Source organism: Protopterus annectens, chromosome 8.part0, assembly GCF_019279795.1.
Source record: "Protopterus annectens isolate FY-2018-M chromosome 8.part0, PAN1.0, whole genome shotgun sequence".
NCBI lineage: Eukaryota > Metazoa > Chordata > Ceratodontiformes > Protopteridae > Protopterus > Protopterus annectens.
In genome coordinates this window covers 1913377799-1913400670 of record NC_056741.1, presented here as the reverse complement: position 1 = coordinate 1913400670, position 22872 = coordinate 1913377799, and the positions used below count along the sequence as shown (strand labels likewise).

Genomic DNA, 22872 nt, shown 5'->3' with positions numbered 1-22872 from the left:
TCTCTCTTTCTCCTTTTAATCAGCCATAATGTTAATAGCTGACGCAAATATATACATATATATATATATATATATATATATATATATATATATACATACATACATACACATATGTGTGCGTATACATATATAACTCCCTAGACAAAACACACACAGGCTAGGCTAGCGCCACACACTAAGAAAGTTAACAGTTAAATATTATAAACAACAAACACTTTAAAAGGTAATGGATTATGGACTAACTAAAACACGGCCAATGAAAGGCCTAAGAGCAGCCGCTCTATAAACAAATTTTTCCTGAGAAAAATAAACCAGAAATCTGACTAAGTACTAGCCTATGATAAAACTAGCAAAAAAACACAGACTTCCTGTGATATTCTAATAAAAGTATACTGATTAAATCAAGAAAAGCTGTAAATACTGGCCCGAGCTCCACTCTCGACCTCCGATCTGTTGCAGTGGCAAACTAGATTTGAGGTGAGGCAGAGAGCATCATGGGATAAGGTCTTGGCCTCGAGCTACTTGAAAACCTCGAGCTTGTGAAAGCTGTCAACTCGGAGCCGAGGGATCGGCACCGAACCCATTTGTAAGAATGAATGGCGAGATTGAACAACTTCACATCAAGTATTTAAAAATATTCTTATTTAGACTAAAAACCTTGTTTTTATTCTTATGGCCTAGAGACTCATGTGAGGTGAAATGTGACTCTACTCTCTGTGACCTACTTTTTCAAAAAGAAAAACTCCTCAGTTAAGAAGCATTTTGAAGGCCTAGTTCTACATCAAAATATGAACATAGGTTCAAATTCATCACCCAGTGCCTCCCTTACCTACTGAACCAGCATCCCATTTATATTAGACAATTTTAAACCCTAACAGCATTCAAACTTCAATTACCTAAATGGATGGGATCATATAAATGCATCCCAGGAGTCAATGGCTGCAAACTTGTAACTATGTTAAATTAATCACCAGTACATCTGATTCATTCCTGTTCCCACTCTGCTTATTTTCCTCCCACTTTCCTGTCCCTTAAAATAATCCAGTTTAATTCCTAGATTCCTCCAGGAATAGGTGCAATGCAGTCTTCTGACATGTAAGAGAGCTATCACAACTTGAAAGCAGGGTTCATTGATCTGTGCTTTAACAGATTTGCATACTGTCAGCTATGGCATTAAGCTGCATTTCCCCCTTGTCATGGCTGTGCAACAGTGGAGTTAATGCATCTAAGGCAAGAGGTGTGGAAACATACCCAATGATGAATTTATGACAATGTACATTTTCCTTATTTCTTACGCGATTCTCCCCTCTCCCATTTGCAAACTATTAAGCCAAGTCCTACTGGACTACAGCTCATTGCTCCCTAGTGGTAGGAAGTCCCCAGATATACTATAGTAAAGGCCATCTGGAAGGTTTGTCACACTGGAAGATTATGGAGAGTTTACACTGTTGCTGTTAACCTGACAGTAAGGACATTTGGGTAAGTTTTTAAACCCCAGCTTTGGGTGGGAGACAGGCTACCAGCATCTCTCTGAGAGCTTCCAGTGCGCTCGCTCTACGAATACAAGCTCCCATGCAGTAACTAATGAAGTTTACAATTGAATGGTGGCTTAATGAGCTGAAAGTCCTCTCCCAGGATGCCCAGTGCAATGTTACCCCTCCTTCAAGGGATTGTCGCTATGTGTATCCTGCTCTGCCCTTCGCTTCCCACCCAGAATGAGCAAGCTCATCTTCCCATGCCAGTAAGTGCTCAAGCTGCTAATCAAACTCAGGTTTTTGTCCCTTTACACCATGTAGCTGGCTCACATTGCAGATCTAGTGTGAACTGTTAATGCGAATAATGTACTTGATGTGTTTTTTTTCTGTGTGGGTTTTGCTGAATGTGCAATGTGATGAATTGTAATCAGTTTTGTGAGAGTTGGTGAATGTGTGTACTTATGAAGAATGATTTTAACACAGAGTGTTAGTACACATTAATGTGGGTAAGGCACATCTCACTCACTTTGTATCCATTGTGTGGTAATGAAGATGCAGCCCAAATTACCACAAGAGAGTCACCCACAGTGCACAAAAATATAACTTCTCTACTGCCAGCCATGGTGTAGCACTATTATATACTGCTTTTGCTTTATTCAGAATTTATACAAAACTATTCAAATGCATCCGTTCCCCTGTCTACAGTGAATATGGTTCATTCACATAGTAGTGCAACTTTAAAAAACAGCATATTTATCACTTGTATCAAGCATTGTTATGGATTTATAACAAAGGAATTTACAAAAGATTCTTCTCCTGTGCAAGCAGCTTATTACCTGCTACAGTGTACTTCACCCCACTGAGTGAGAAGCAAACATATGCCTTGACAGCATTTCTGCAACCTCTTCTTGTGTAGTTCATTAACTTCATTTTCTTTGTGTGTAAGGACACTGTGTAAGCTGAAATGTTTGCGTTTTCCTTTGAACTCAAATAACTGAAACAAGCTCAACAATACTAACTTTCTGGCACAGGAATGGGAATTCAGACTTGCATCTGTTTCAGATTTCTTAATACTGCATCTACTACATCATACCAGACTACAAAACATAGGACCTACTGGCCTTTATGGAGCTTGACTGCCATAATTCTATGATGATGCTTTCTACTTCTCACACACACACACAAAAAAAAAAAAAATATATATATATATATATATATATATATATATACACACACACACACATATATAATGTAAATTAAGATAATTTTTTCTTTATTTTTGCTCAGTCCTCCTCCTTTGACAAGCTTGCCATCCCAGCCTGCCTTCTGCCCCATTCTCTCCCTGGGTGAGAGCCCTGCATCTCATTTGTTCCCTGGAAGCATGCTTAATACGAGTTGCACCATCAGTCTTAGAAAGATCAAGATTTTCTTTGTAAGCCTGATTACTTGTGCATGCTTGTTACTGTCCAAGTGGTTGCAATGCAGTTGGCCTTTGCAATGCATGTCAGGTGCTGCTGTCTTGTAGGCAAGTAATCACATGATCCCTAATCTCACCCAGGGATTCCATCATTGAATGTGTGTCCACAGAGAAAAGTTTTATGAATCAGACAGCTGAAAATGTTCCATAAATATAAGCTCTAAATGGGGGAGTCAGAAGACAAGGTGTCATCCATCTCAGATTCAAAATCTAAAGATAAACACATTTATCAAGTATAATCAAGTCCCTCAGACTCTGAATCAGAAGAAAGCTCTTCTCAGAAGACCACTTCCTGTTTCACTTATGGGGGGGGGGGGGGGGTAAAGGTTATAAAAGCTTTAAACAGCTTTTTGGAGAAACTGAACCATTTTTCCTTTAGGTCTCATGGAAAGAAATGGCAGCAGTAGGAGGAGATCCGTGTTTTATTTTTTGTCTCCTCTTAGGAGTTTCCAAAAAATACTATGAGGAGGAGAGGTAGCCAGAAATACTTCCACAAGGCTTTTTGGAAGGTCTTCTCAGACTAACAATTGTGAGATTCGCCCTTTGTGATCAAATTGTCTGGTCATTCAATTTGGATGTGCTAAGGCCCTGTAGCATGCTAGCTAGCCTCCAGAGGGGTCATAACAGTGGGTAGAGATACTATATTCTGATGGTTCCAGGGCTGTTCAAGGGACTTAAGAAATCAAACTCAGATCATTTAAAAGAAGTAGAACTCTGAAAATTTCATCTCTTCTTTTGACTTTTTAATTTTAATTTTAGGCTAAAGAGGTATGTCAGAAGCAGATGACTTAGAAGCTATACTGGCATGAGCGAAAGCCTGAAGTCGCTTGTTATCAATAAAAAGTTTTAATAATCTGAGACGGCTTTGAATGTTCTTTTGATATAAAAGATTGACAGATGGAATAATTGTGCTGAGGGCCTAAACAAACAAACAAAAAAAAATACACTGAAAGTGCTTTTCTTGAAATTTGACAAATGCAGTCACATTTCCCCTTTTTTCTGACATGAAAATTTCACTTTTCAACAAAAATTCAAAGATAAGAAGGAAAGGTCTCCAATGGGGTACTTACCTGCCAACAAAGATTTGTAGCTGCAGCCAAGCATATGGTAGAAAGACCAGTGTATTGACAAAGTCTTCATTCACAGACTGGAGGCAAGAAAGTTTCTCCCCCCCTGCCATCAAGCAAATGTAATATAAATAGTATCAATTGGCACTACTGCAGCCTGTTGCCATTGATCAGGGAAACATGAACATGCTGAAACTTCCTGAATATGACTAATTGTGGTTTAGTTAGGTTTTCCATGATTTTGAGTAGGAAACTATAAGGTATGACACTTGGTTGTATGGAACCTGACTTTTTAATTATACTTGTATCCGTAGTTATATACATGACCCTCTTTCCCTGTCTTCAGTGCTTTCAAATTAATCTGACTTCATAGTTAGAGCTGGAAGATTTGATTTAAGTAGCTTTACTAACCACACCACTACTCTTACAAAGTTTGCTTTCATAATTCTCTGTGTATTATGCATGAGGAAAAGCAAAGTAACTGACAGAAGCATTCCATGCAATTTACTTGCCTGCTTACTTGTTAAGCGGATAAGCAAACCAGTCCAATGACCCTTTTGAGCCACAACCAAGTACAGAAATCGTAAAATATAAAAAAAAAATGACCAAGTGGATACGTCAGTTATGTATATAAATAAATTAAGTAAGAAGTCAATGATGTAGAGAAGTAAATAAAGTAGAAGAATCAAAGCACAAAAATTGATCAGAGAACGGGGTTAAATGCATGGATCAGTTGGGTATAGAAAAAGACGTAAAGCAATCAAGTACTGTCCAATTAACAGCAGAGATAGCAGAATACAGTGAAGCAAAACTTAAATTAACACAAATAAAGTGAAGGAGAGATTTAAATTACAGTCTGCTTCTTAAGGCATACATGTGAGTGTTTCAGTATCACTACACACTTAATGAAGTATCTTCTTTGTAAAATATTATTTCAGTCAATGTCTCTACAGCAGATGCACTTAAACTGCATACTCAAATTATCAATTAGCTGCTTTCTAAAACTAGGAAAAATATTTTCTTTCTTGATAGCCACAGATACGAAGATACCACAGAATGAGTGCCATCCTGCAGGAGTCTTCCCTAACAACTAGATTGAAGGGAGCCCCACTCAAAAAACCTCCATGGCTGTTGGTCTGTAGTGACTGGCAAATGTTTCTGATGTGTCTGGGTGAGTGTGGGATCAGTGGTGCACTAAATATAACAGCTCAGCTACAACAGAAGTGAATATTAGTGTGGTATGTGCAGTACTTGGGAACTTTGAAAGTTTTTTCCTGTACTGACAGAAATAAAGCTCGAGTCAGATAATTTAATGAACTTACATATTTTATTCAAGGTTGTCTAAAGTATTTTCAGAGGCACTAAGTGCAATAAAAGGGAAGGCATATTCCAGTCTGTGAATCAGAAGTCCTACCCAATAGCCCTTCTTGAACTGAAAACTAGTACGTGTATTAGTTTATAATACAAAACGTCAGCTGTTTCAGTTGAGAATCTGCTATTTTTAGTGCAAGTTTTGGGTCCAGCCATATGCCTAAGCATGATGATATACCAGTCCTGCAGTACACTTATAAGGGTCTGTTCAAAAAAAAAACATTTCAGCTTAAATTCTTAAGGGAACAAATTTTGATTTCATTCAGATTAAAGACAAATTCTTTAGCACGTAACCGAATACATTTTTTTTTTTCTGTACCTCTTTGCCAGTTCTAACCACTGAGTGAATGAAACTGCTTGTATAAACTGTAACTATCAATTGAAGTAGGGCAGTGATCAGGTCATTTAAAGGAGGAGGAGAAAACAGGGCCAGAGACTGAATCCCATGGGACACCTGTTCTAAAGACTCCCTTTTCTGAGCTGAAGTATTAATGACTGAAAGTTTTACCATCACTTAATCCTAGGATTTCTGAGCTTTAATAGCAACGTAGTGTTTGACTGACTCACAGGCTATTGTCAAGCTTAAGAACTCATCTTCAATGTTGTTGTCTTTCGGCTTTTTCCCGGTAAGGGGTCGCCACAGCGGAACTCCGGTCCGCTAATGATTGGCAGTAGATTTTTACAAAGCGCCGAGGTCCCAGCTCGATTCCCAACCTTCAAGAAAGGCACGCCCATTTACACACGCATGTCTTTCGAATGCTACCCAACTGTGGGGAGGACATGCAGACCACACAAAAGGCACTCCCAAGCCACGCCAAGAATTGAACGGGAGAACCTCTTGCTGTGAGGTAACAACGCTACCGCCGTACCACCAATAAGGTCTTTTTTTCATATCAAAACAGATCAGTTTTCCTCTTGACTTGTTAGTGTGCATGCTGAATAATAACTGTTGGTGTACTAGCTGCTTAACCTTCCTGAATAATGTTGCACATCATAACTTTGAAGAGCTGTTGGTGCTTTAGCTGCTTACCCTTTTGGAATAACATGTTTTTGGAGTTAGGATGATTGCTGTTTTTATGTATTTATGTTTGAACCTTTTACGTGTGGGCAGAGGAATGGTACTCTTCTTCAAGAGAAGCCAAACAAACGCAGAGTAGGGAATTGAGCAGTACTTGTATCTCTCCTGAGTGACTGTAGTGAACCTGCTTGCTTTGTGAAGCTCACTAACTACATGCAAAAGCTCTGTGGAACTCTCATTGCTATCTTCTCAAACTTGCAAAGAAGTTAGCATATATATAGATTTTTTTTGTTCCCACCTGTCATCAGTACTGCCCCAGCCCAGTATCCCATCCGCATCAGGTCCGCCATTTAACTCCTTGCCCCCCCCCCCAAGAGACATTCTGTTATTGCTGGGACCTTTTTATGGAGCCCAGGTAACAGGAGTTCTGCACATGTGAGCATCCGTCATGTGTGTTCCAGAATGACCTACTCATTTCCTCTTGCCTTGTGGCAGAGTCGTTTGGTTAAAAGTGGGTATGCAATGTGAGCAACAACATACTGTCTCATCTCCACAGTAGCTCAGCCAGGCCCACTTCCCACCTGCTGACCATGCCTCTTCTAGCAGTGTCCCTGGACTCCACCAGGGATTGTAACCAAGAGATAACCATGTATTACCCTCCTCTTGGAATCTGCATGCTCAGCTCTTCCTGCCACTCCATCAGTTGCCTGATCAAACACATGTCACTTGGGCTGTAATCAGTGCTTTAGCTCCCAATGCCACCGGAGCCTTGCAAAGACGTTAGCTTACATTAGTTTTGCCACAGTGTGCTGTGTTACTCTGGCCTCTGTTAACCACCCTCTCAGTGCTTACCCCTGTTTGCTAGGTAGCATACATTTCTGTACTGGAATCTTTAACAACCTCCCCCATACTTCTATTATGTATGCCCACATGACAATTCCATTACCTTTGTAAACTGTAACATAGTACAGTTGCGTACACTTACCATAAATGTAGATGCTAGAGTGTATTCACTGTTGCAGTCCTGGTTACCCTATCTCCAGCCCCCTGTTTTTTCTCTTACTATACCGCTACTTTCTTTTACGGTACTTAAAAGCCTTTTTGGTGTATTTGCTTTTGTTTGGAGGTATATTTTTGTGTTTTTTAATCATTTATATATTTTGGCTGCATGTTGCTGGCAGGTTGCCCCCAGTCGGCCTGATTAACAAAGTCTAGGGTCCTGTGTCGGTTGCTGTCCCTTCTTCCATGACGTCAGGTCATCAGGGGTATAAAACATGAGGCCAATGCCATTACATCAGTTTTTCTTGCCCCAAATGGGGAGCAAAATATATAAATAATTAAAAACACAAAAATATACCGCCAAACAAAAGCAAATACACCAAAAAGGCTTTTAAGTATACAGGATATACAGCATTAGGACCAGCTATAAGGCCCTGCAAAACAGCAGTGGCAAAGCCAGCTCTGGATTTAGAAAAAATTGGTAAGTGATAATGCTTGGTGAAAGTATGAATTGAACTCCAGGTAGCAGCTTCTAGAATATCCTTGGTAGGAACACCTCTGAGAAAGGCTGCTGAAGTAGATGCAGCCCTGGTGGAATGAGATCTGATCCCCTGAGGGATAGTTTTCCATGGTGCTTATAACAGAAATGAATACAATGGCTTATCCATTTAGAAATGGTTTGCTTTGAAATAGCCTTCCCCTCTGCCCCTGCAGCAAAAGTTACCAGCAGTTGTTCAGATTTTCTTTGAGATTTAGTCCTGTCCAAGTAGAATCTGAGTTGTCTGTATACATCCAGTGAATGCAGAATCCGCTCTTCCTTGCTCTGTGGATTGGGAAAGAAAGTTGGAAAATGAATGGACTGATTAAGAGCCACACTGGACACCACCTTTGGCATGAATGATGGACTGGTCCTGAGTGACACCCTGTCCGCATGAAAGATGATGAAAGGCTCCACTGCCATAAGGGCCTGTAATTCAGAAATCCTTTTAACTGAAGTGATTGCTAAAAGGAAGGCTGTTTTCCAGGAAAGAAATTTTATATCTGCAGTTGCAGCTGGCTCAAAAGGAGCTAGAGTCAGTTTCTCCAATACAAAGTTAAGGTCCCAAGCAGGGGCTGGAGCTCTCTTGGGTGGTCTCAAGTTTTTGACCCCTCTGAGATACTGCTTTAGAAGAGGATGAGAGAAGAGGGGGGGGGTCTGTGTTGTAATAAGCTGAAATGGCTGAGGTATGGATTTTTATGGAAGAAAAAGACAGGCCCTTGTGAAGCATCTCAGTTAAGTATTGCAAAATCTGAGGAAAATTGGGCACTGCTGTGCTCATCCCTTGAGATTGATTCTAGGCACAGAATATTTTCCATTTGTCAGCATAAGATTTTCTAGTACTAGGTCTTCTCACCTCCAAAATGACATCCATCACAGGTTTGCTGAGGGATGCTAAGGGTGAATTTAAGTGATTAGCCAAGCTGCAAGATTCAATGTTTGGAGCTGAGGGGTAATCTGCTGGCAGGGTTGCCCTCAGTCGGCCTGATTAACAAAGTCTTGGGTCCTGCGTCGGTTGCTGTCCCTTCGTCCATGACGTCAGGTCGTCAGGAGTATAAAACATGCAGCCGACACCATTACATCAGTTTTTCTTGCCCCAGATGTCAGGTGCCCCCCAAATGGGGAGCAAAATATATAAATAATTAAAAACACAAAAATATACCTCCAAACAAAAGCAAATACACCAAAAAGGCTTTTAAGTATCGTAAAAGAAGTAGAGGTATAGTAAGAGAAAAACAGGGGGCTGGAGGGAGGGTAACCAGGACTGCAACAGTGAATACACTCGAACATGTACATTACCTTATCTACCACTACCACTTGGCTACAGAAAGTACAGTTTTGTACCTACCATAAATGTACATGTTCGAGTGTTCACCCTGCTGCAGTCATTACACTTGGGTTATCCTGTCGTCAGGCGGTCCCGCAGTCGGACGGATTTCCAAAGTCTTGGTCCGACGTCGACTGCAGTTACCTCATCCCTGACGTCAGAGCGCCAGGGGTACATATATTGCAACCGACGCCATTTTCTTCAGTTTTTCTTGCCCCATATGTCAGGTGCCCCCAAAAAGGTGATCCAAATCAGTACCAAATGGTGTGAACACTGTACAAACACAAAATCCCTTCAGCTATAAGCAAATACATCAGTAAGGCATAGCAGAGGATTAGCCAGTAGATCAGAGGGGTTGGAGGGAGGGTAACCTGGACTGCAGCAGGGTGAACACTCGAACATCTACATTTATGGTAGGTACAAAACTGTACTATGTTCATCATGTTACCCTGCTGCAGTCATTACACTTGGGTTGAGTCCCAAAGCTAAGATAGGGTGGAGGCATCATAGAGGGTTAGTGGAGGCAATGAGGCCCTGCAAAACTGCAGTGGCGAAGCCTGCCCTGGACTTAGAATAAAGAGGTAAGTGATAGTGTTTGGTGAAAGTGTGCACTGAACTCCAAGTTGCAGCTTCTAAGATTTCCTTGGTAGGAACCCCCCCTGAGAAAGGCTGTAGAGGTAGCTGTTGCCCTGGTAGAGTGGGATCTAATGGTAGGAGGAACTGGTTTCCCATGATGGGTGTAGCAGAATCGGATGCAGTGGCCTATCCATTTAGAAATGGTTTGCTTGGATATGGCCTTCCCTTGAGAGGCTGCAGCATAGGAAACAAAGAGCTGGTCAGTTTTTCTGAAAGCCTTAGTTTTGTCCAAGTAGTAACTAAGCTGCCTGTGAATGTCCAAGGAATGCAGGAGTCTCTCACCTTTGTTCTGTGGATTGGGGTAGAAAGTGGGTAGGTGGATGGTTTGATTTAGAGCTACACTGGAAACCACCTTAGGCATGAAGGAAGGATTAGTTCGTAGAGAAACTCTGTCTTGATGAAAAATGAGGAAAGGTTCCACTGCCATAAGTGCCTGCAATTCTGAAACTCTCCTATCAGAAGTTATTGCCAGGAGCAGGGCAGTCTTCCAAGATAGGAACTGAAGGTCTGCAGAAAAAGCTGGTTCAAAGGGAGGTAACGTTAGTTTTTCCAGAACAAAATTGAGGTCCCATGTTGGTGTAGGAGCTCTTCTAGGTGGTCTAATGATTTTTGCCCCTCTGAGGAACTGCCTTAGGAGAGGATGTGAAAATAAAGGTGGATTCGTGTCGTAGTGAGCTGAAATAGCTGAAGCATGGATTTTAATTGAGGAGAAGGAAAGTCCTTTATGTAACATCTCAGCTAAATACTGCAGAATGTGAGGCATATGAGGCTGAGTTGTGTCTTGGCCCTTAGCTTGGTTCCAAGCAGAAAACCTTTTCCATTTGTCCGAGTAAGCCTTCCTGGTGCTTGGTCTCCTGGCTTCTAGAATAACATCCAGCACTGCTTGTGAAAGAGGGGCTGGTTGGATGCTTAATTGATTTGCCATGCAGCCAGGTTTAAGGTTTTGATCTGGCTGTGTAGAATCTGCTTGTCTTGCTGCGTGAGCAAATGAGGTATTTGAGGCAATATCCATGGTGGACTATGAGCCATATTCTTCAATAGCAGGTACCAGTGCTGGCGTGGCCAGTCTGGGGCTATGAGAATCATTCGAGGTTTCTCCTTTTTGACCTTCAAAAGAACCTTTGTGAGAAGAGGTAATGGAGGAAAGGCATATGCTGTCAGGGTTTTCCAACTGAAGGAGAGAGCGTCCACTTTCCAAGCTTGATGGTGGAATGTCCTTGTACAAAATTTTGTCAGCTGATAGTTTTGAGGACTGGCAAACAGGTCTATATCTGGCAGGCCCCATCTTTGAGTTATCATTGTAAATATTTGTGGGTCTAGCTTCCACTCGTGGGGATCTTTGACATTTCTGCTTAGGTTGTCTGCCAATGTTTTTTTCTGTCCTGGCAGGAATTGAGCATGTAACTGGACTTGGTAGGCCAGAGCTGTGTTCCATAAGATTATTGCTTGCCTGCAAAGAGGGTAGGAATGTGTGCCCCCTTGTTTGTTTATGTACCACATTACTGTGGTGTTGTCCGTCTTTATTGCAAGTTGTCCAGGCTGTAGTAGATCCTTGGAGGCTGTCAGAGCTTTCTGTACAGCTAGCATCTCTTTTTGGTTTATGTGCAGTTTTCTTTGTTCTGCAGTCCATAGGCCTTGAATGCATTGCCCTGCCATGTGTGCTCCCCAGGCATAGTCTGAAGCATCTGTTGTGATAGTTTGCCTGGGTGGGGGCAAGGTGAAAGGCTGACCCTTGTTGAGGTGACATGCCTGTGCCCACCATAGAAATTCCTGTTGCAGGCAGGGAATGAGAAATATCACTGTGTCCAAGCTGTGGCTGTGTTGAGACCATACGCTTTTTAGGTACCACTGTAATTTCCTCATATACAGTTTTGCAAATGGTATTATCAGAATGCAAGATGCCATGAAGCCCAAAGCCTGCAGAATTTTTCTTGCAGTTAATTGGGTCTTTGTTGCCATTGTTTTGAAATACTGAGTCAGTAGTAATTGCTTGTCTGGTGTAAGATAAGCCTTCTGGGCCGTTGTGTCCAAGCTGGCACCCAGGAATGTCATTTTTTGTGAGGGTACTAGTTTTGACTTCTTTTCGTTTACTGTGTACCCCAGACAATTCAGTAGTTGCTTCACAAAAGCCAGATGTTGTAAGAGAATGTCTTTTCTTTCTGCTTGAATGAGGCAGTCGTCCAGGTATGGATATATTTGAATTCCTCTTTGTCTGCAGTATGCAATTACTAGTGCCAGGCATTTTGTGAATACTCTGGGCACAGTAGATAAGCCAAAGGGCAGTGCAGAGAATTGATAATGGGTTGAACCTGCAATGAAATGGAGGTATCTTCTGCAACTTTGTCTGATAGGGACATGCAGGTATGCCTCCTTGAGGTCCAACGTTACCAGCCATGCTTCCTTGCTCAACATGGGAAGTAGCTGCTGTAGTGTTAGCATCTTGAATTTGGGAACCTGTAAGTAAGTGTTTAGAATTGAAAGGTCCAGAATTGGTCTCCAAGCATTTTCTTTTCTGGGTACTAGGAAGAGTCTTGAGTAAAATCCTTGGCCTTGCTCTTAAATTGGTACCCTTTGAATGGCTCTCATGTCCATGAGAGCTGTAATTTGTTTTTGAGCCTCTGCCCTTTGATTTTGTGGCAGGTCTGGCATTCCTCTTTTTATTGGCAAGGTGTGAAAGTGGAATCTGTATCCTCGTAAAATTATGTCTAGTACCCATTTGTCCTTTGTGACCATGTGCCAGTTGTCTGCAAATAGTGCTAGCTTTCCCCCCAGGGGGGCTGACAAAAGAGTTTTGTTTGGCCAGGTGAGGTGTAAGTCATTGAGTTTGTCTTCTGGAGGGTTGAGACCTGTCTTCTCCTCCCTTCTGGGTTGGAGTGCCCCATTGGCGAGGTTTATACTGAGCTTGTGGTTGTCCTCTGCCCCTTGGGTGCCTGTATTTACCCCTCTGAGGCCTGTCAGTGGCTGGAAAGGACCAATTTTTTGTTGGCCAGTTTCTGCTGAAACGAGGGGGTTGTACTTGTAGGAAATCTTTGACTGCATAGATTTTGCCTTATCTTCCATTTTCTTTAAAACTTCTTCTGCTTTAACACCAAAAAGAACATCCTGCTGTAAGGGAGCATCTAGTAGTTTTGCTTTAACATGATCAGGCAGACTTTGTTCCTTTAACCAGGCATGCCTACGTATAACTGATCCAGTGACAGCTGCTCTGCAGGAGGCCTCTAAAGAATCAAACCCACATTGCAAGGTATGCTTCCCTACCTGCTCAGTGGCGTGCAACAAATCCTGTACTTCTTTCAATTCAGATTGTTGAGGGAGGGTGCTTATCTTTTGTTTTAACTGAGAGATCAGAAATTGCCGATACTTAAGCATATGAAATTGACAGTTTAGAGCTCTCATAGCTAAAGTGGCTGAGGTGTAAACCTTTTCCCCCATCTGTCTAGTGCTCTTGAATCCCTTTCAGACTTTCAGAAGGTACTGGATTCTAAATAGACATCATCCACAATGTCCGAAACAGGAGGGATGGCTAGAGGTCTGTGTTGGGGGAGTAAAAGAAACTCTCTGAGCCTTTTCTTGGAATCAGAGTAATCCTGACCTTCCCAGTGAAAATGTTCCCTCAGTGTGTAAAGTTTCCCCAAAAGAGTAATCTTCTGGAGGGGAAGCTGAGGGAATAGAGTCCTCAGCATCAGAATCTTCATAAGGAGAGAAGGAATAGTCTTGGTCCTCAGAGGAATCCGAGGAAAGACGGAGTTGATCAGAGGAAGCAGACTCTTCCTCTAGTCTAGGCCTTTTGTCAGGAGGAGGCTGAGAACCCCTGATAAGAGAAATCAAATCTTCAGCCATCTTGAGCATCTGCTTCTTAGGCATAGGGCCTTGAACAGGAGACTGAAGTGAAGCCTTTTTCGGTTTGGAAGGAGTCTTTGACTTAGAAAAAGTTTTGACTGTAAGAGTCGTCGGTCTGAAAACGCCTTCAGAAACTGATGGCGTTTCAAAAGCACCATCTTTGGAAGGTAAATCATCGATGGGGCCTGAAGTAAAAGGCTGTGTTGGCCTAGTACATTCCGTCAAAATATCTGTAGCGGTCTCGGTTTCTTGAACTGCGGTAGTCAGAGGCTGCGTCGGAGCCTCACTGATAACCAGAGAACCGGAGACCGGATCAACCGAGGCCTCGGAATCGGGCTTAGGCCTGGGCTGTCGGTCCTTATCCCTGCGCTTTTTGTGCACGCCGGTAGTCGGAAGCTCCGACGGCATGTTATAATTAAATTTTCTGCCAAAAAAGTGTTGTGCGAAATCAAATCGTCTTTTAATAGTACGTTTATTAAATCTAGCACAAAAACTACAAGAAGTGACGTTGTGGTCAGGGCCTAGGCAAGGTATGCAATAAGAATGAAAATCCTTATGGGGTATTTGCTTCCCACAAGAAATACAATTGTTAACTTTTTCTGACATCGGTCTGAGGCAAGAAAAGTTTCCCCAACGGGGTACTTAGCTTTATAGAAGACTTCGGTCTGAAATTCGAATTAGAAAATCTCAGGAGTTGGCCGACTGGCACTTGCGAACTGCTTCTGCTTCAGGCACCGCGCGGCAAGAAAGACTGAAGAAAATGGTGTTGGTTGCAATATATGTACCCCTGGCGCTCTGACGTCAGGGATGAGGCGACTGCAACCGACGTCGGACCAAGACTTTGGAAATCCGGCCGACTGCAGGACCGCCTATAACCCAAGTGTAATGACTGCAGCAGGGTAACACGATGTTCACGATGAACATCATGCAAATAACTGAAAATGTTTGGTAACTATCGGAGATTCTCAAATTCTGTTCCCTTCCTTTAACATTTAAGGAATCTGGACTTTGTTTATTAGTTTCTCTGCAAGCTATTGTATATGGATGGCAAGTCTTCTCACCCTGCTTTGGCGATAAATGATTCATGGGCACTGCTACAGGTTTCTGCCCTCCCTGTTCCCCCTTTCCTTCATTCCATTTATAATGAGCCCATAACATTACTCTCATATACCAACAGCCACTCCCATTTCATTCAACAGCATCCTAGCCCAAATCACTCAAGGACATTAATTTATCTACATACCTTGTTCTTTTATTAATTCTCCAGCAAGTCCCTTGTATGTCACTCATTCCCTTGTATAGGTATTACAATTATTTGCTTAGCAAACATTATCTGCAGAAGAGGTTAACTAAAATAAGATAAAGCTAATTAATTTTGCAGAAGAAAAAAATGAAAAAACAGTACAAAGCCTGCAACTGCTGCTATTTCCAGCAAAACACAACATGCAGAGTGAGTGAAGCTAAGAATTATACACTTTTTGTTTGCTCTTTTTAGTAAAATGATCCACTGTGTGACCCCTAACCGGGAAGAGCCGAAAGAAGTAGTAGTAAAATGTATTTCAGCCTGGAAGTGATTTCAAGCAGATACACATAACAGAGATGTTTTATTCTGTTCCCTAATCCTGACATTTCCCTTCAAAGGCTACTGCCATACACGGACTACAACTCTGTTTAAAGCTAAGTGATACTTCATAAGGACAAACTTACACAGAATTGAAATGCGAATCGAACAAGGAAGAAGAACCTTAGACTCTTCAAAGGGGAGAATTGTCTAAAAGATTGCATTAACTATATTTTTTCTATTGTCACCTCGTTCCAGGACATCCCCAAGCACTCACTGCCTTACTTCTGGATAGTGCAGAGGACTTTCTGGAGTGAAAGGTCATGTTTAGAATTCACTGCCTGAGTTTTAAACTGTTAAACACACTTAAAAGTCAACTGCAGAAAGACAGTACATCTTCAGCTAGTGGTGCACTTGGACCAGACAGACAATAAGTAATGTTTTTGTAACTGCCATCTGTTTCTTCAAGCCTTCTTTGTACTCCTCTGAGTAAGTGTCTCTCTGTAACTATTTATTTTTTAAAGTACACTGCCTAATTATTTCAAGTAAATAATTTCACTCTTCAATGTCATAAACCTGTGGCTGGTGTTTTTAGAATATGTACATGTGCATAAAACTAGTGACTAACTGCTGACATCTAAGAATGACAGTTCTAAATATAGCTATGAATGATTATATCACGCCTGAGTTATTTTAAGTACTTCAGCTTTCCACATCCACATGCTTTAATATTCTCACTTCAAGAAAGAACAATCATTTAAAGCAAAAGAAGTTTCTTTTGCCAAGGAACTGCTGCAGTCTTAAACATAAAAAAGCAATGGTGGCGTCTGAATCCTGCAATCTTGCATTTTATTTGTCTTTGCAGGGAAAGTCCAACTGCAATAAAACCTTTTTCAGAAGTGGTCTGGGGAGAAAAGCTCCACATTTAACAACAGATCTGAAGTAGGATATCATATTACCTGTTAAAACAGAAAGTTTAAATTTTTTGTATATTTTTGTGTGAAAGTTAGGTTTCCCTCATTAATTTTTTTAGTTTGAGTTAAATTAATTAATTTTTTTTCCTCCCTCGCTGTTGGGAGTGTGTGTGTGTATGTGTGTGTGTCTTTTCTTTTAAGTTACTTTAGTAGCTTATAGATTGCTCTGGCCTCTATTCGTCTATCTTTTCAAATACTGTGTCCCCGTGGCTGATAGCTCTCTCGGCGTGTAAGTGAATTACCTCTCGGTGTAAACACTCTCGTTCACATCCTGCAGGTTTCCACCATGAGGGAGCAAGCAGGGGTTCAGCAAGGCACCTTGAGGGCGAGGCTTGGCCAGACTGGGCGGTGGTCAGCTCCAGCTGACTCTTCTCGACCTTCTTCCGCTACGAGCCCCTGCAGCCTCCCCTTCCAGGCTCCCACTCCTGCTCCTGGGACTCAACCTCCCGTTTCTGGAGAGAGGATGCTGCTAAAGGACGGCGGCCAAGCCACAAAAGCGCGGCCCCGCACTCCCAGTTCGGCCCCCCTAGGCCCGCGGGGCTCCCTCCTCGCTCTGCTCGGTCTCCCTCGGTGCCGGTCCCTGTGCCGGAGGAGGAGTCTGATCGGAGGAGGAGGACTCGGTCGAGGAGGCCGAGGAGGCACTCCTACCTCGAAGCCTCGTCGGGCTCCCCAATGATGAGGTGCTGCTGATCTGGACCTCCAGGATGGTTCATGAGCTGAGGCATCCATGCCTGTCGGACCTTTCCTGCCTCCCCTTCTCTCCACCGCTGGGGGGGCCTTTTCGGCCTGCTCCTTCTCGCACTCCGGGTTCGGGAGTCGGGGGAGCGAGCAGCTGGAGTCCGGGGGGCTCGGGCGCCGGATGATCTGAGGCGGCCCGGATCGACTGCCCCCGCCAGTGCGTCGGACCCGACCTCGGGCGACTCGGGCAGCTTGCCGGACTCGGCCGATCCTCGCCGGCGCCGCTTCCGTCGCCGGGGCTGTCGCCGGCCCGATCCGTGTGCCCGGCTCCGGTCCTCTCCCTCCGGATCCGGGGAGCGGTGCTCGATCGCTTTGGTCGAGGAGGCTCGAGGCCGCTTTCGCGTCCCTTGAGAGGGCTCAGGGCCTGCTGGAGTCTCCGATGCCCCGGCTTCCGGCTCCGTCCCGGCTCCCTCTGCAGGAGGCCACCAACCCACCCCCCGGACCCTACGCTTCTGTGACGCTATTGCCCTGGCTCCCTCCAGAGGAGGTGGGAGGCTTCCTCGAGGACAGCCCCCAGCACCCCTCTGGAGGTCCCTATGGCCCATCTGGGGGAAGCACACCCCGGAGTCTCAGTCTCACGACCTTGTACCAAGGGAAGAGGAAGAACGGACACCCCCCCGGATGTCCACTTGGAGACATCAGGAAAATTCACCCGTATGAGGGGGTTCCTTCAAGGTAAGGTGTCTCGGGGTTCGCCATCCTTGGTCGCATTTGACCAGTCCTGGAGGCGGTGTCCCCCTGCCGACCCCCCCCTGCGCACTCCCCTGGTGGACCTTGGGACCCACCAGGGCGGCGAAGAATTCCCAAAAACCGACCCTCCGAGGGAATGGGGATCCATCGACCCGACCCCGGGGACCAGCGACCCATGGTAGATGCCATGCGCGTGGCCACCAAGGTCCACTGGCTCAGATGGATACGGAGGAGCCCATTATGGGCCACGAGGAGTCAGGACCGCTTGGTTCTGCGGCGGATGTTCAGTTGGCGACCGCTGGCGGTTCAGGGGCGCTTCAGACTCGATGTCCTGCTGTGCAGCGGGGGCGATTAAGGAAGCTGCGCATCCTGAGAGATCCAAGCGGAGGAGGACGAGCGCTGGCACTCTTTTTCTAGGAGTTTGGCTAGACAGTTGCTGACCTTACTTGACCTCTGGCTACTCTCCCCCTGGCGGAGGCTACCGCCCAGGCGCTGAAGGGACAGGACTGGTCACTGAGCGTCAGGCTGGAACACCCCAGGTTCTCTTTTGCGAGCCGGAAGGTCAGTCGTTTGCGAGCACTTTGCTGAAGGTTGCTGGTGGTTTGAGCCTTGTCGGCGCGGCTCGGACCTCGGCAGAGGAGGGGAGGACGGGAGAGTCTGTCGGTACCCGCCTCTGAGTCTCAGCCCCAGGGCCTATGAGGGGAACCACCAGAAGAGAAGAAGAGTCGGTTTCGAAAGGGGGCAGAAGAAGCAGTCCGGACAAACACTCCTTCCGTGGCAGAGGACAGGAGGGCAGCCCAGGGGAAGGCAGAGAGCCCCTAGTCACTTTCATCAGGGAACCTTTCTCCTGAGCGGCCAGCGCCGCAACCTGAGGTGGCCTCTGAGCTCTACTCTGGAGGGGATGGGGGAGGAGGGCCTAGCGGCATGGGAGTCAGTCCGATCGGACGCTGGGTTCCTCCCTTCATGCCCAGGGAGATCAATCGGAGACTACTCTCACCTTCAAAGTGCAGTGCCCCACAGGAAGACCACATCAACTGTGATCCAGCCGCTTTTAGGAAAATCAGCCATCTACTAAAAGGGGATCAGCCCATCCCTTACCAGATGGATCAGGGTTCTCATCGTCTTTTCCAGCCACCCTCACGGCCAACAGAGACCAAAGATTATCCTCTCTCTCTCTCTCCTACAGCCTCCAATCCGAATTCCGAATCCCAGAAGACCAATCCGGCCCACCTAGAGGTCTCACCCACAGCTCTCAGGGTGTTCACACTCTCAGGACCAGTACTACAGGCTATGATGGACATCAGCGCTCAGGTCTTTCTCCGCTTCTTGCTGGCTTTCAACTACCACAAGGGGTCCTTTGGTCTCCTCATCTCCCCTTCCCTTTCACCATCACCAAAGCAGTGGGATGGGCATCACTGAAGAGCAAAGTCCTTCTTGCCCAACACCCTACCTGGGCGACTGGGCTCTTACCGCTTTGCTCAAGGCATCTTTGTTTCTACCTCAACTGAGACATCCCTTTCTCCATCTTTGGTCCCAGGCTCACCATTCTTCCTCTCTGAAGGTCCAATATGGGCCCTACAGCTCCAGGGCTCTTAGTTTCTTGGTATAGCACTACCTTTCTGCACCAGGACCAAGCATCTTCTATCAAAATCTTCAGAGTGCTCCCTGACCATTCCATCCTCCTGTTCTGTTCCACAAAGCATGCCAATTTCCTCCCAGGGCTCTTGGCGCTTATGCCCACAGCTTCGCCCTCTTGCGGGTCCAATGGCTCTTTCTCGCGTGGGACGCCATAGCGACAGTGGTCATATTCTGCTCTCCCATGCATCATCCCACCGCCAGAGCCAAGGCTTGCTCAGCGGCGTTTACCCCATTTCAATGCTCCCCGGATCTGGGATCTCCACAATTGGGCCCCCATCTTGTGCGCCTCTTGCTGCATTGACCCTGGGGCAATCGCCTCACAGTGGGGGAGCACTTACATCAACAACGGATCTGATATCCCATCCATCCTGCATTCCTCCTCCGACCCTGGACACCTGAAGCTGACCGCTTGGCTGCTCCAGTTCCACTCTTGATAAGGACTCATTGTTCTTCACACTGTAAAGTTTATTTTGGGGTGGTGCTCATAAAACCATCCTGTAGGTTTAAGCAATACAAAAGCTTCTCTGTGTGGGCAAGGCCTGAATGAACTTCAAGCTTTATCAGCTAAACCCTCTACTTGGTATATTTCCCCCGGACGTCTCCCCCTCAGACCAACCCCCTTCTTTCTAAAAATCGCCATTGAAGCAAACATCATCAATCAATCCAACCCCCTCTGTTTTCTTCTAAAATATGAAAATAAATTGAATATAAACTATTTCACTATAGTTTCACTTGCACAACTTATTTTTTATCTGAACAGGACAGCAGGTCATGAGCAATCCGACCAGCTTATTTTTTCCTTTTGCAAAATGCAATTTGGGCAAGCCAATCTCTCTCTTCTTCTCTGTCCCGTTTTCACAGTGATTTGTTTTTATATCAAGCTTCAGGCTTGGCCTCCCAGAGGGAGGCCCATTCAACCCGTCAGTATTTCATCTCATACGTTTATTTCCACTATAAGTTGGATTGCATCTAGGGTAGAGCATCCCAAGATTCAGGTAGCTGGGGACTCTGTCCCAGGTTGGCAGACAAATGATATCCTACTTCAAGATTTAGAGTTATGCTCACCATAACGGCCTTTCAGTTTCCTGCATATTCTTTTTACCCGATCCATAACCCACAGGTTGCAGACAAATGAATACACCTACTCAGATGTAATTTTGACATACACATAGAATACAGTTACATATCAGAAGGAATAGGTAAGTGTACATACATGAATGAAAAAGCTTTACAGTTGCTTACATGAACATCTTTTAAAAACAGAGCATGAAAATAGCTTTCATATGTATATACAGTGTTGAACATTTATAAGAAATGGACACAAGCGTGTACATAGCAAAGAGATGTATAACATTGCAAAAGACAGTGTAATGTTATCTGCAATTTCTAGCAATTAAAATAATGAAAAGAAGAGGCAGCTTAACTATGGAAATATTAGAAAGGGGGAAGGTAGCTTATCTAATTAGAAAGAAGAGACCAAGTCTTGTCACTTAGAGCCTGTGATTGATATACTTTATATAAACAGTCACTTCTTGTGGTTAAGTGAGTATCTTTCTGGCCCAATGGAAAAAAAAGCTGACAAATATTTGAAGAAAAGTATCAGGTGCCGCCAATTTATTCTAGCTGGGAGACTAGCAGTAGCACAGGTTATTTTTGCTTAATGGTTTAGTAGTAACTTGATGCATCTTGTCCGTCTTTTATTTCCAGTGGAACACAGTTCTAATTTTTTGAGACTTGGTGGGAGTATAGAAATCCCCAGCTAAGTTGCTTGTTTTGGACATGGAGAAGAGACATTTGTTACTTGATTGTGGTAGTGTAAACTGGAATATGGTTGGAGCATATTTTTCAACAATGGCCATTTTTCAGGGAAATTAATTTCTGGACTACCTAGAGTTGTGAGTATTTAAGGTAGTGGGGCAATTCTAGCCAGTAAAAATATCTACGGGCTATGCAGTGGTGTTTTTTAGTTGGATATTTGCTGCAAATTTGGCTTTTTTATTATAAAATGTGTGAAGTTTAATTTTAAAGGGTGCTAGTGGACTGAACACTAAATCAGCAATAAGTGTGAGTCTGCGTGTGAGTGTCTGGTGTGGAAGAACCACCATGGCAGGGCTAGCCACTCTGTGGCGTAAACTTTGGCTCCAGGTGATTGCCACTGTTAAAGTGACACCCCAACCCCATGTGAAAAATGTTAAAAGGGGTATGGATGGATTGAGATTTGTAAAGATGGGAGACGCATACAGAAGGGATGGATGTAGGTAGGTAGTGGCTAAGAATTTTCTTGCAGACTCTGTGAGAAAATGTTTTGCTCCGTATAACGATCCCAGTTTCCAGTAGGAACTTTTGATGGCCTGGAGCAGGTGTTGGTCATATTTAAGTCTGTCATCAAGTAAGACTCCAAGTAGCTTTGTTGTGGTGTGCATTCAAGCTTTGCATTGCTAGATGACAGGATGTGGAATATGCGTTTTTGTTCTATGAACTTTTGGTGGTAGAGAGCATTAGCTGCGTCTTTTTAGGGTTGAAGAGTAGGTTTGCATTGGTGAGTCAAGATTCTGTGGATATTTTCCTCTTGTCCAACTCCTACCTGAGATCACATAAGGGATTCCAATCTCAGTGATACCCAATCTACCTACCCACCAATAACGCAATCCTGCCTGATTTGGGACATGCCTTAAGAATCTCATGTCTTCTGCATCTGCTAGGAGTCCAAATCACTGGTGTATGGTTCTTATACACATACTCAGCACCACCAATATGGGCCTGGCTGGTTATGCAATGACCAGCATCAAATATAGGAAACTATGCACAAGACATACTATGACTGAAATTTGTTTGCTGGTGCCAAGAAAGAAATGGGAGGGGGGCACAGGGCAAAGGGCACCCTTGTAAATCTGATGCATGGGTCCATGGCCAGCAGGAGATGTGCAGGACCCCCCAAGTGTGGGACTCAAATGAATGAAAGAAATGTACGAAAGTCAATGTCTTCAGGAAATATTACCCAGCTGATATACACTGCACATGACTTGTCTATGTAGGAGATGACAATGTGTCTGCCAAGTGCCTGACATTCTAACTTTACCAACAGAAGCAAAGAAACAACCCATGACTTTGGGACAAAATATTAAAGTACCTGTAGACCATGAGCAGGTGTTGGTAACTTGATGTTAAGGAAGCTACGAACCAGCTGGTACGTTCCTGGTACTCCACCCAACTGAGCTTGTTGCAAATTTCCAAAGACAGTCACCATTGCAAAATTCTTGTAGCTGCAACAAGATGATGGCAGAAAAATGTCACTGTCACAAGTTTTTAGCCATTAAATTATAAATTCCTGTCTTTAAAATATGCACTACATATTCCATATTACATTCATGTAAAAACATTTATTTTACTGTACTACACAACTACGGAATTTATCTCTCTAATTTTAAAAGTACATCAGGATCAATACTACAATGACATTACGGGAAAGTAGATACTTTGTGCACATCTGCTTTACTTAGATCCAATCACGCAGACTAGTGTG

The 22872-nt window shown here is 44.0% G+C and overlaps 1 protein-coding gene across 4 annotated transcripts in view; it reads right to left on the bottom strand.

Annotated features, from left to right (window-relative positions):
• The window catches only part of NUP93 (nucleoporin 93), a 1122661-nt gene that overhangs the window by 353906 nt on the left and 745883 nt on the right, over positions 1-22872 (bottom strand). For all 4 annotated transcript variants that reach the window (XM_044081412.1, XM_044081414.1, XM_044081413.1 and 1 more), the window contains one exon: positions 22480-22612. In XM_044081412.1, coding sequence (XP_043937347.1) covers positions 22480-22612 — 133 coding nt within the window. The remainder of the gene's footprint in view (positions 1-22479; positions 22613-22872) is intronic.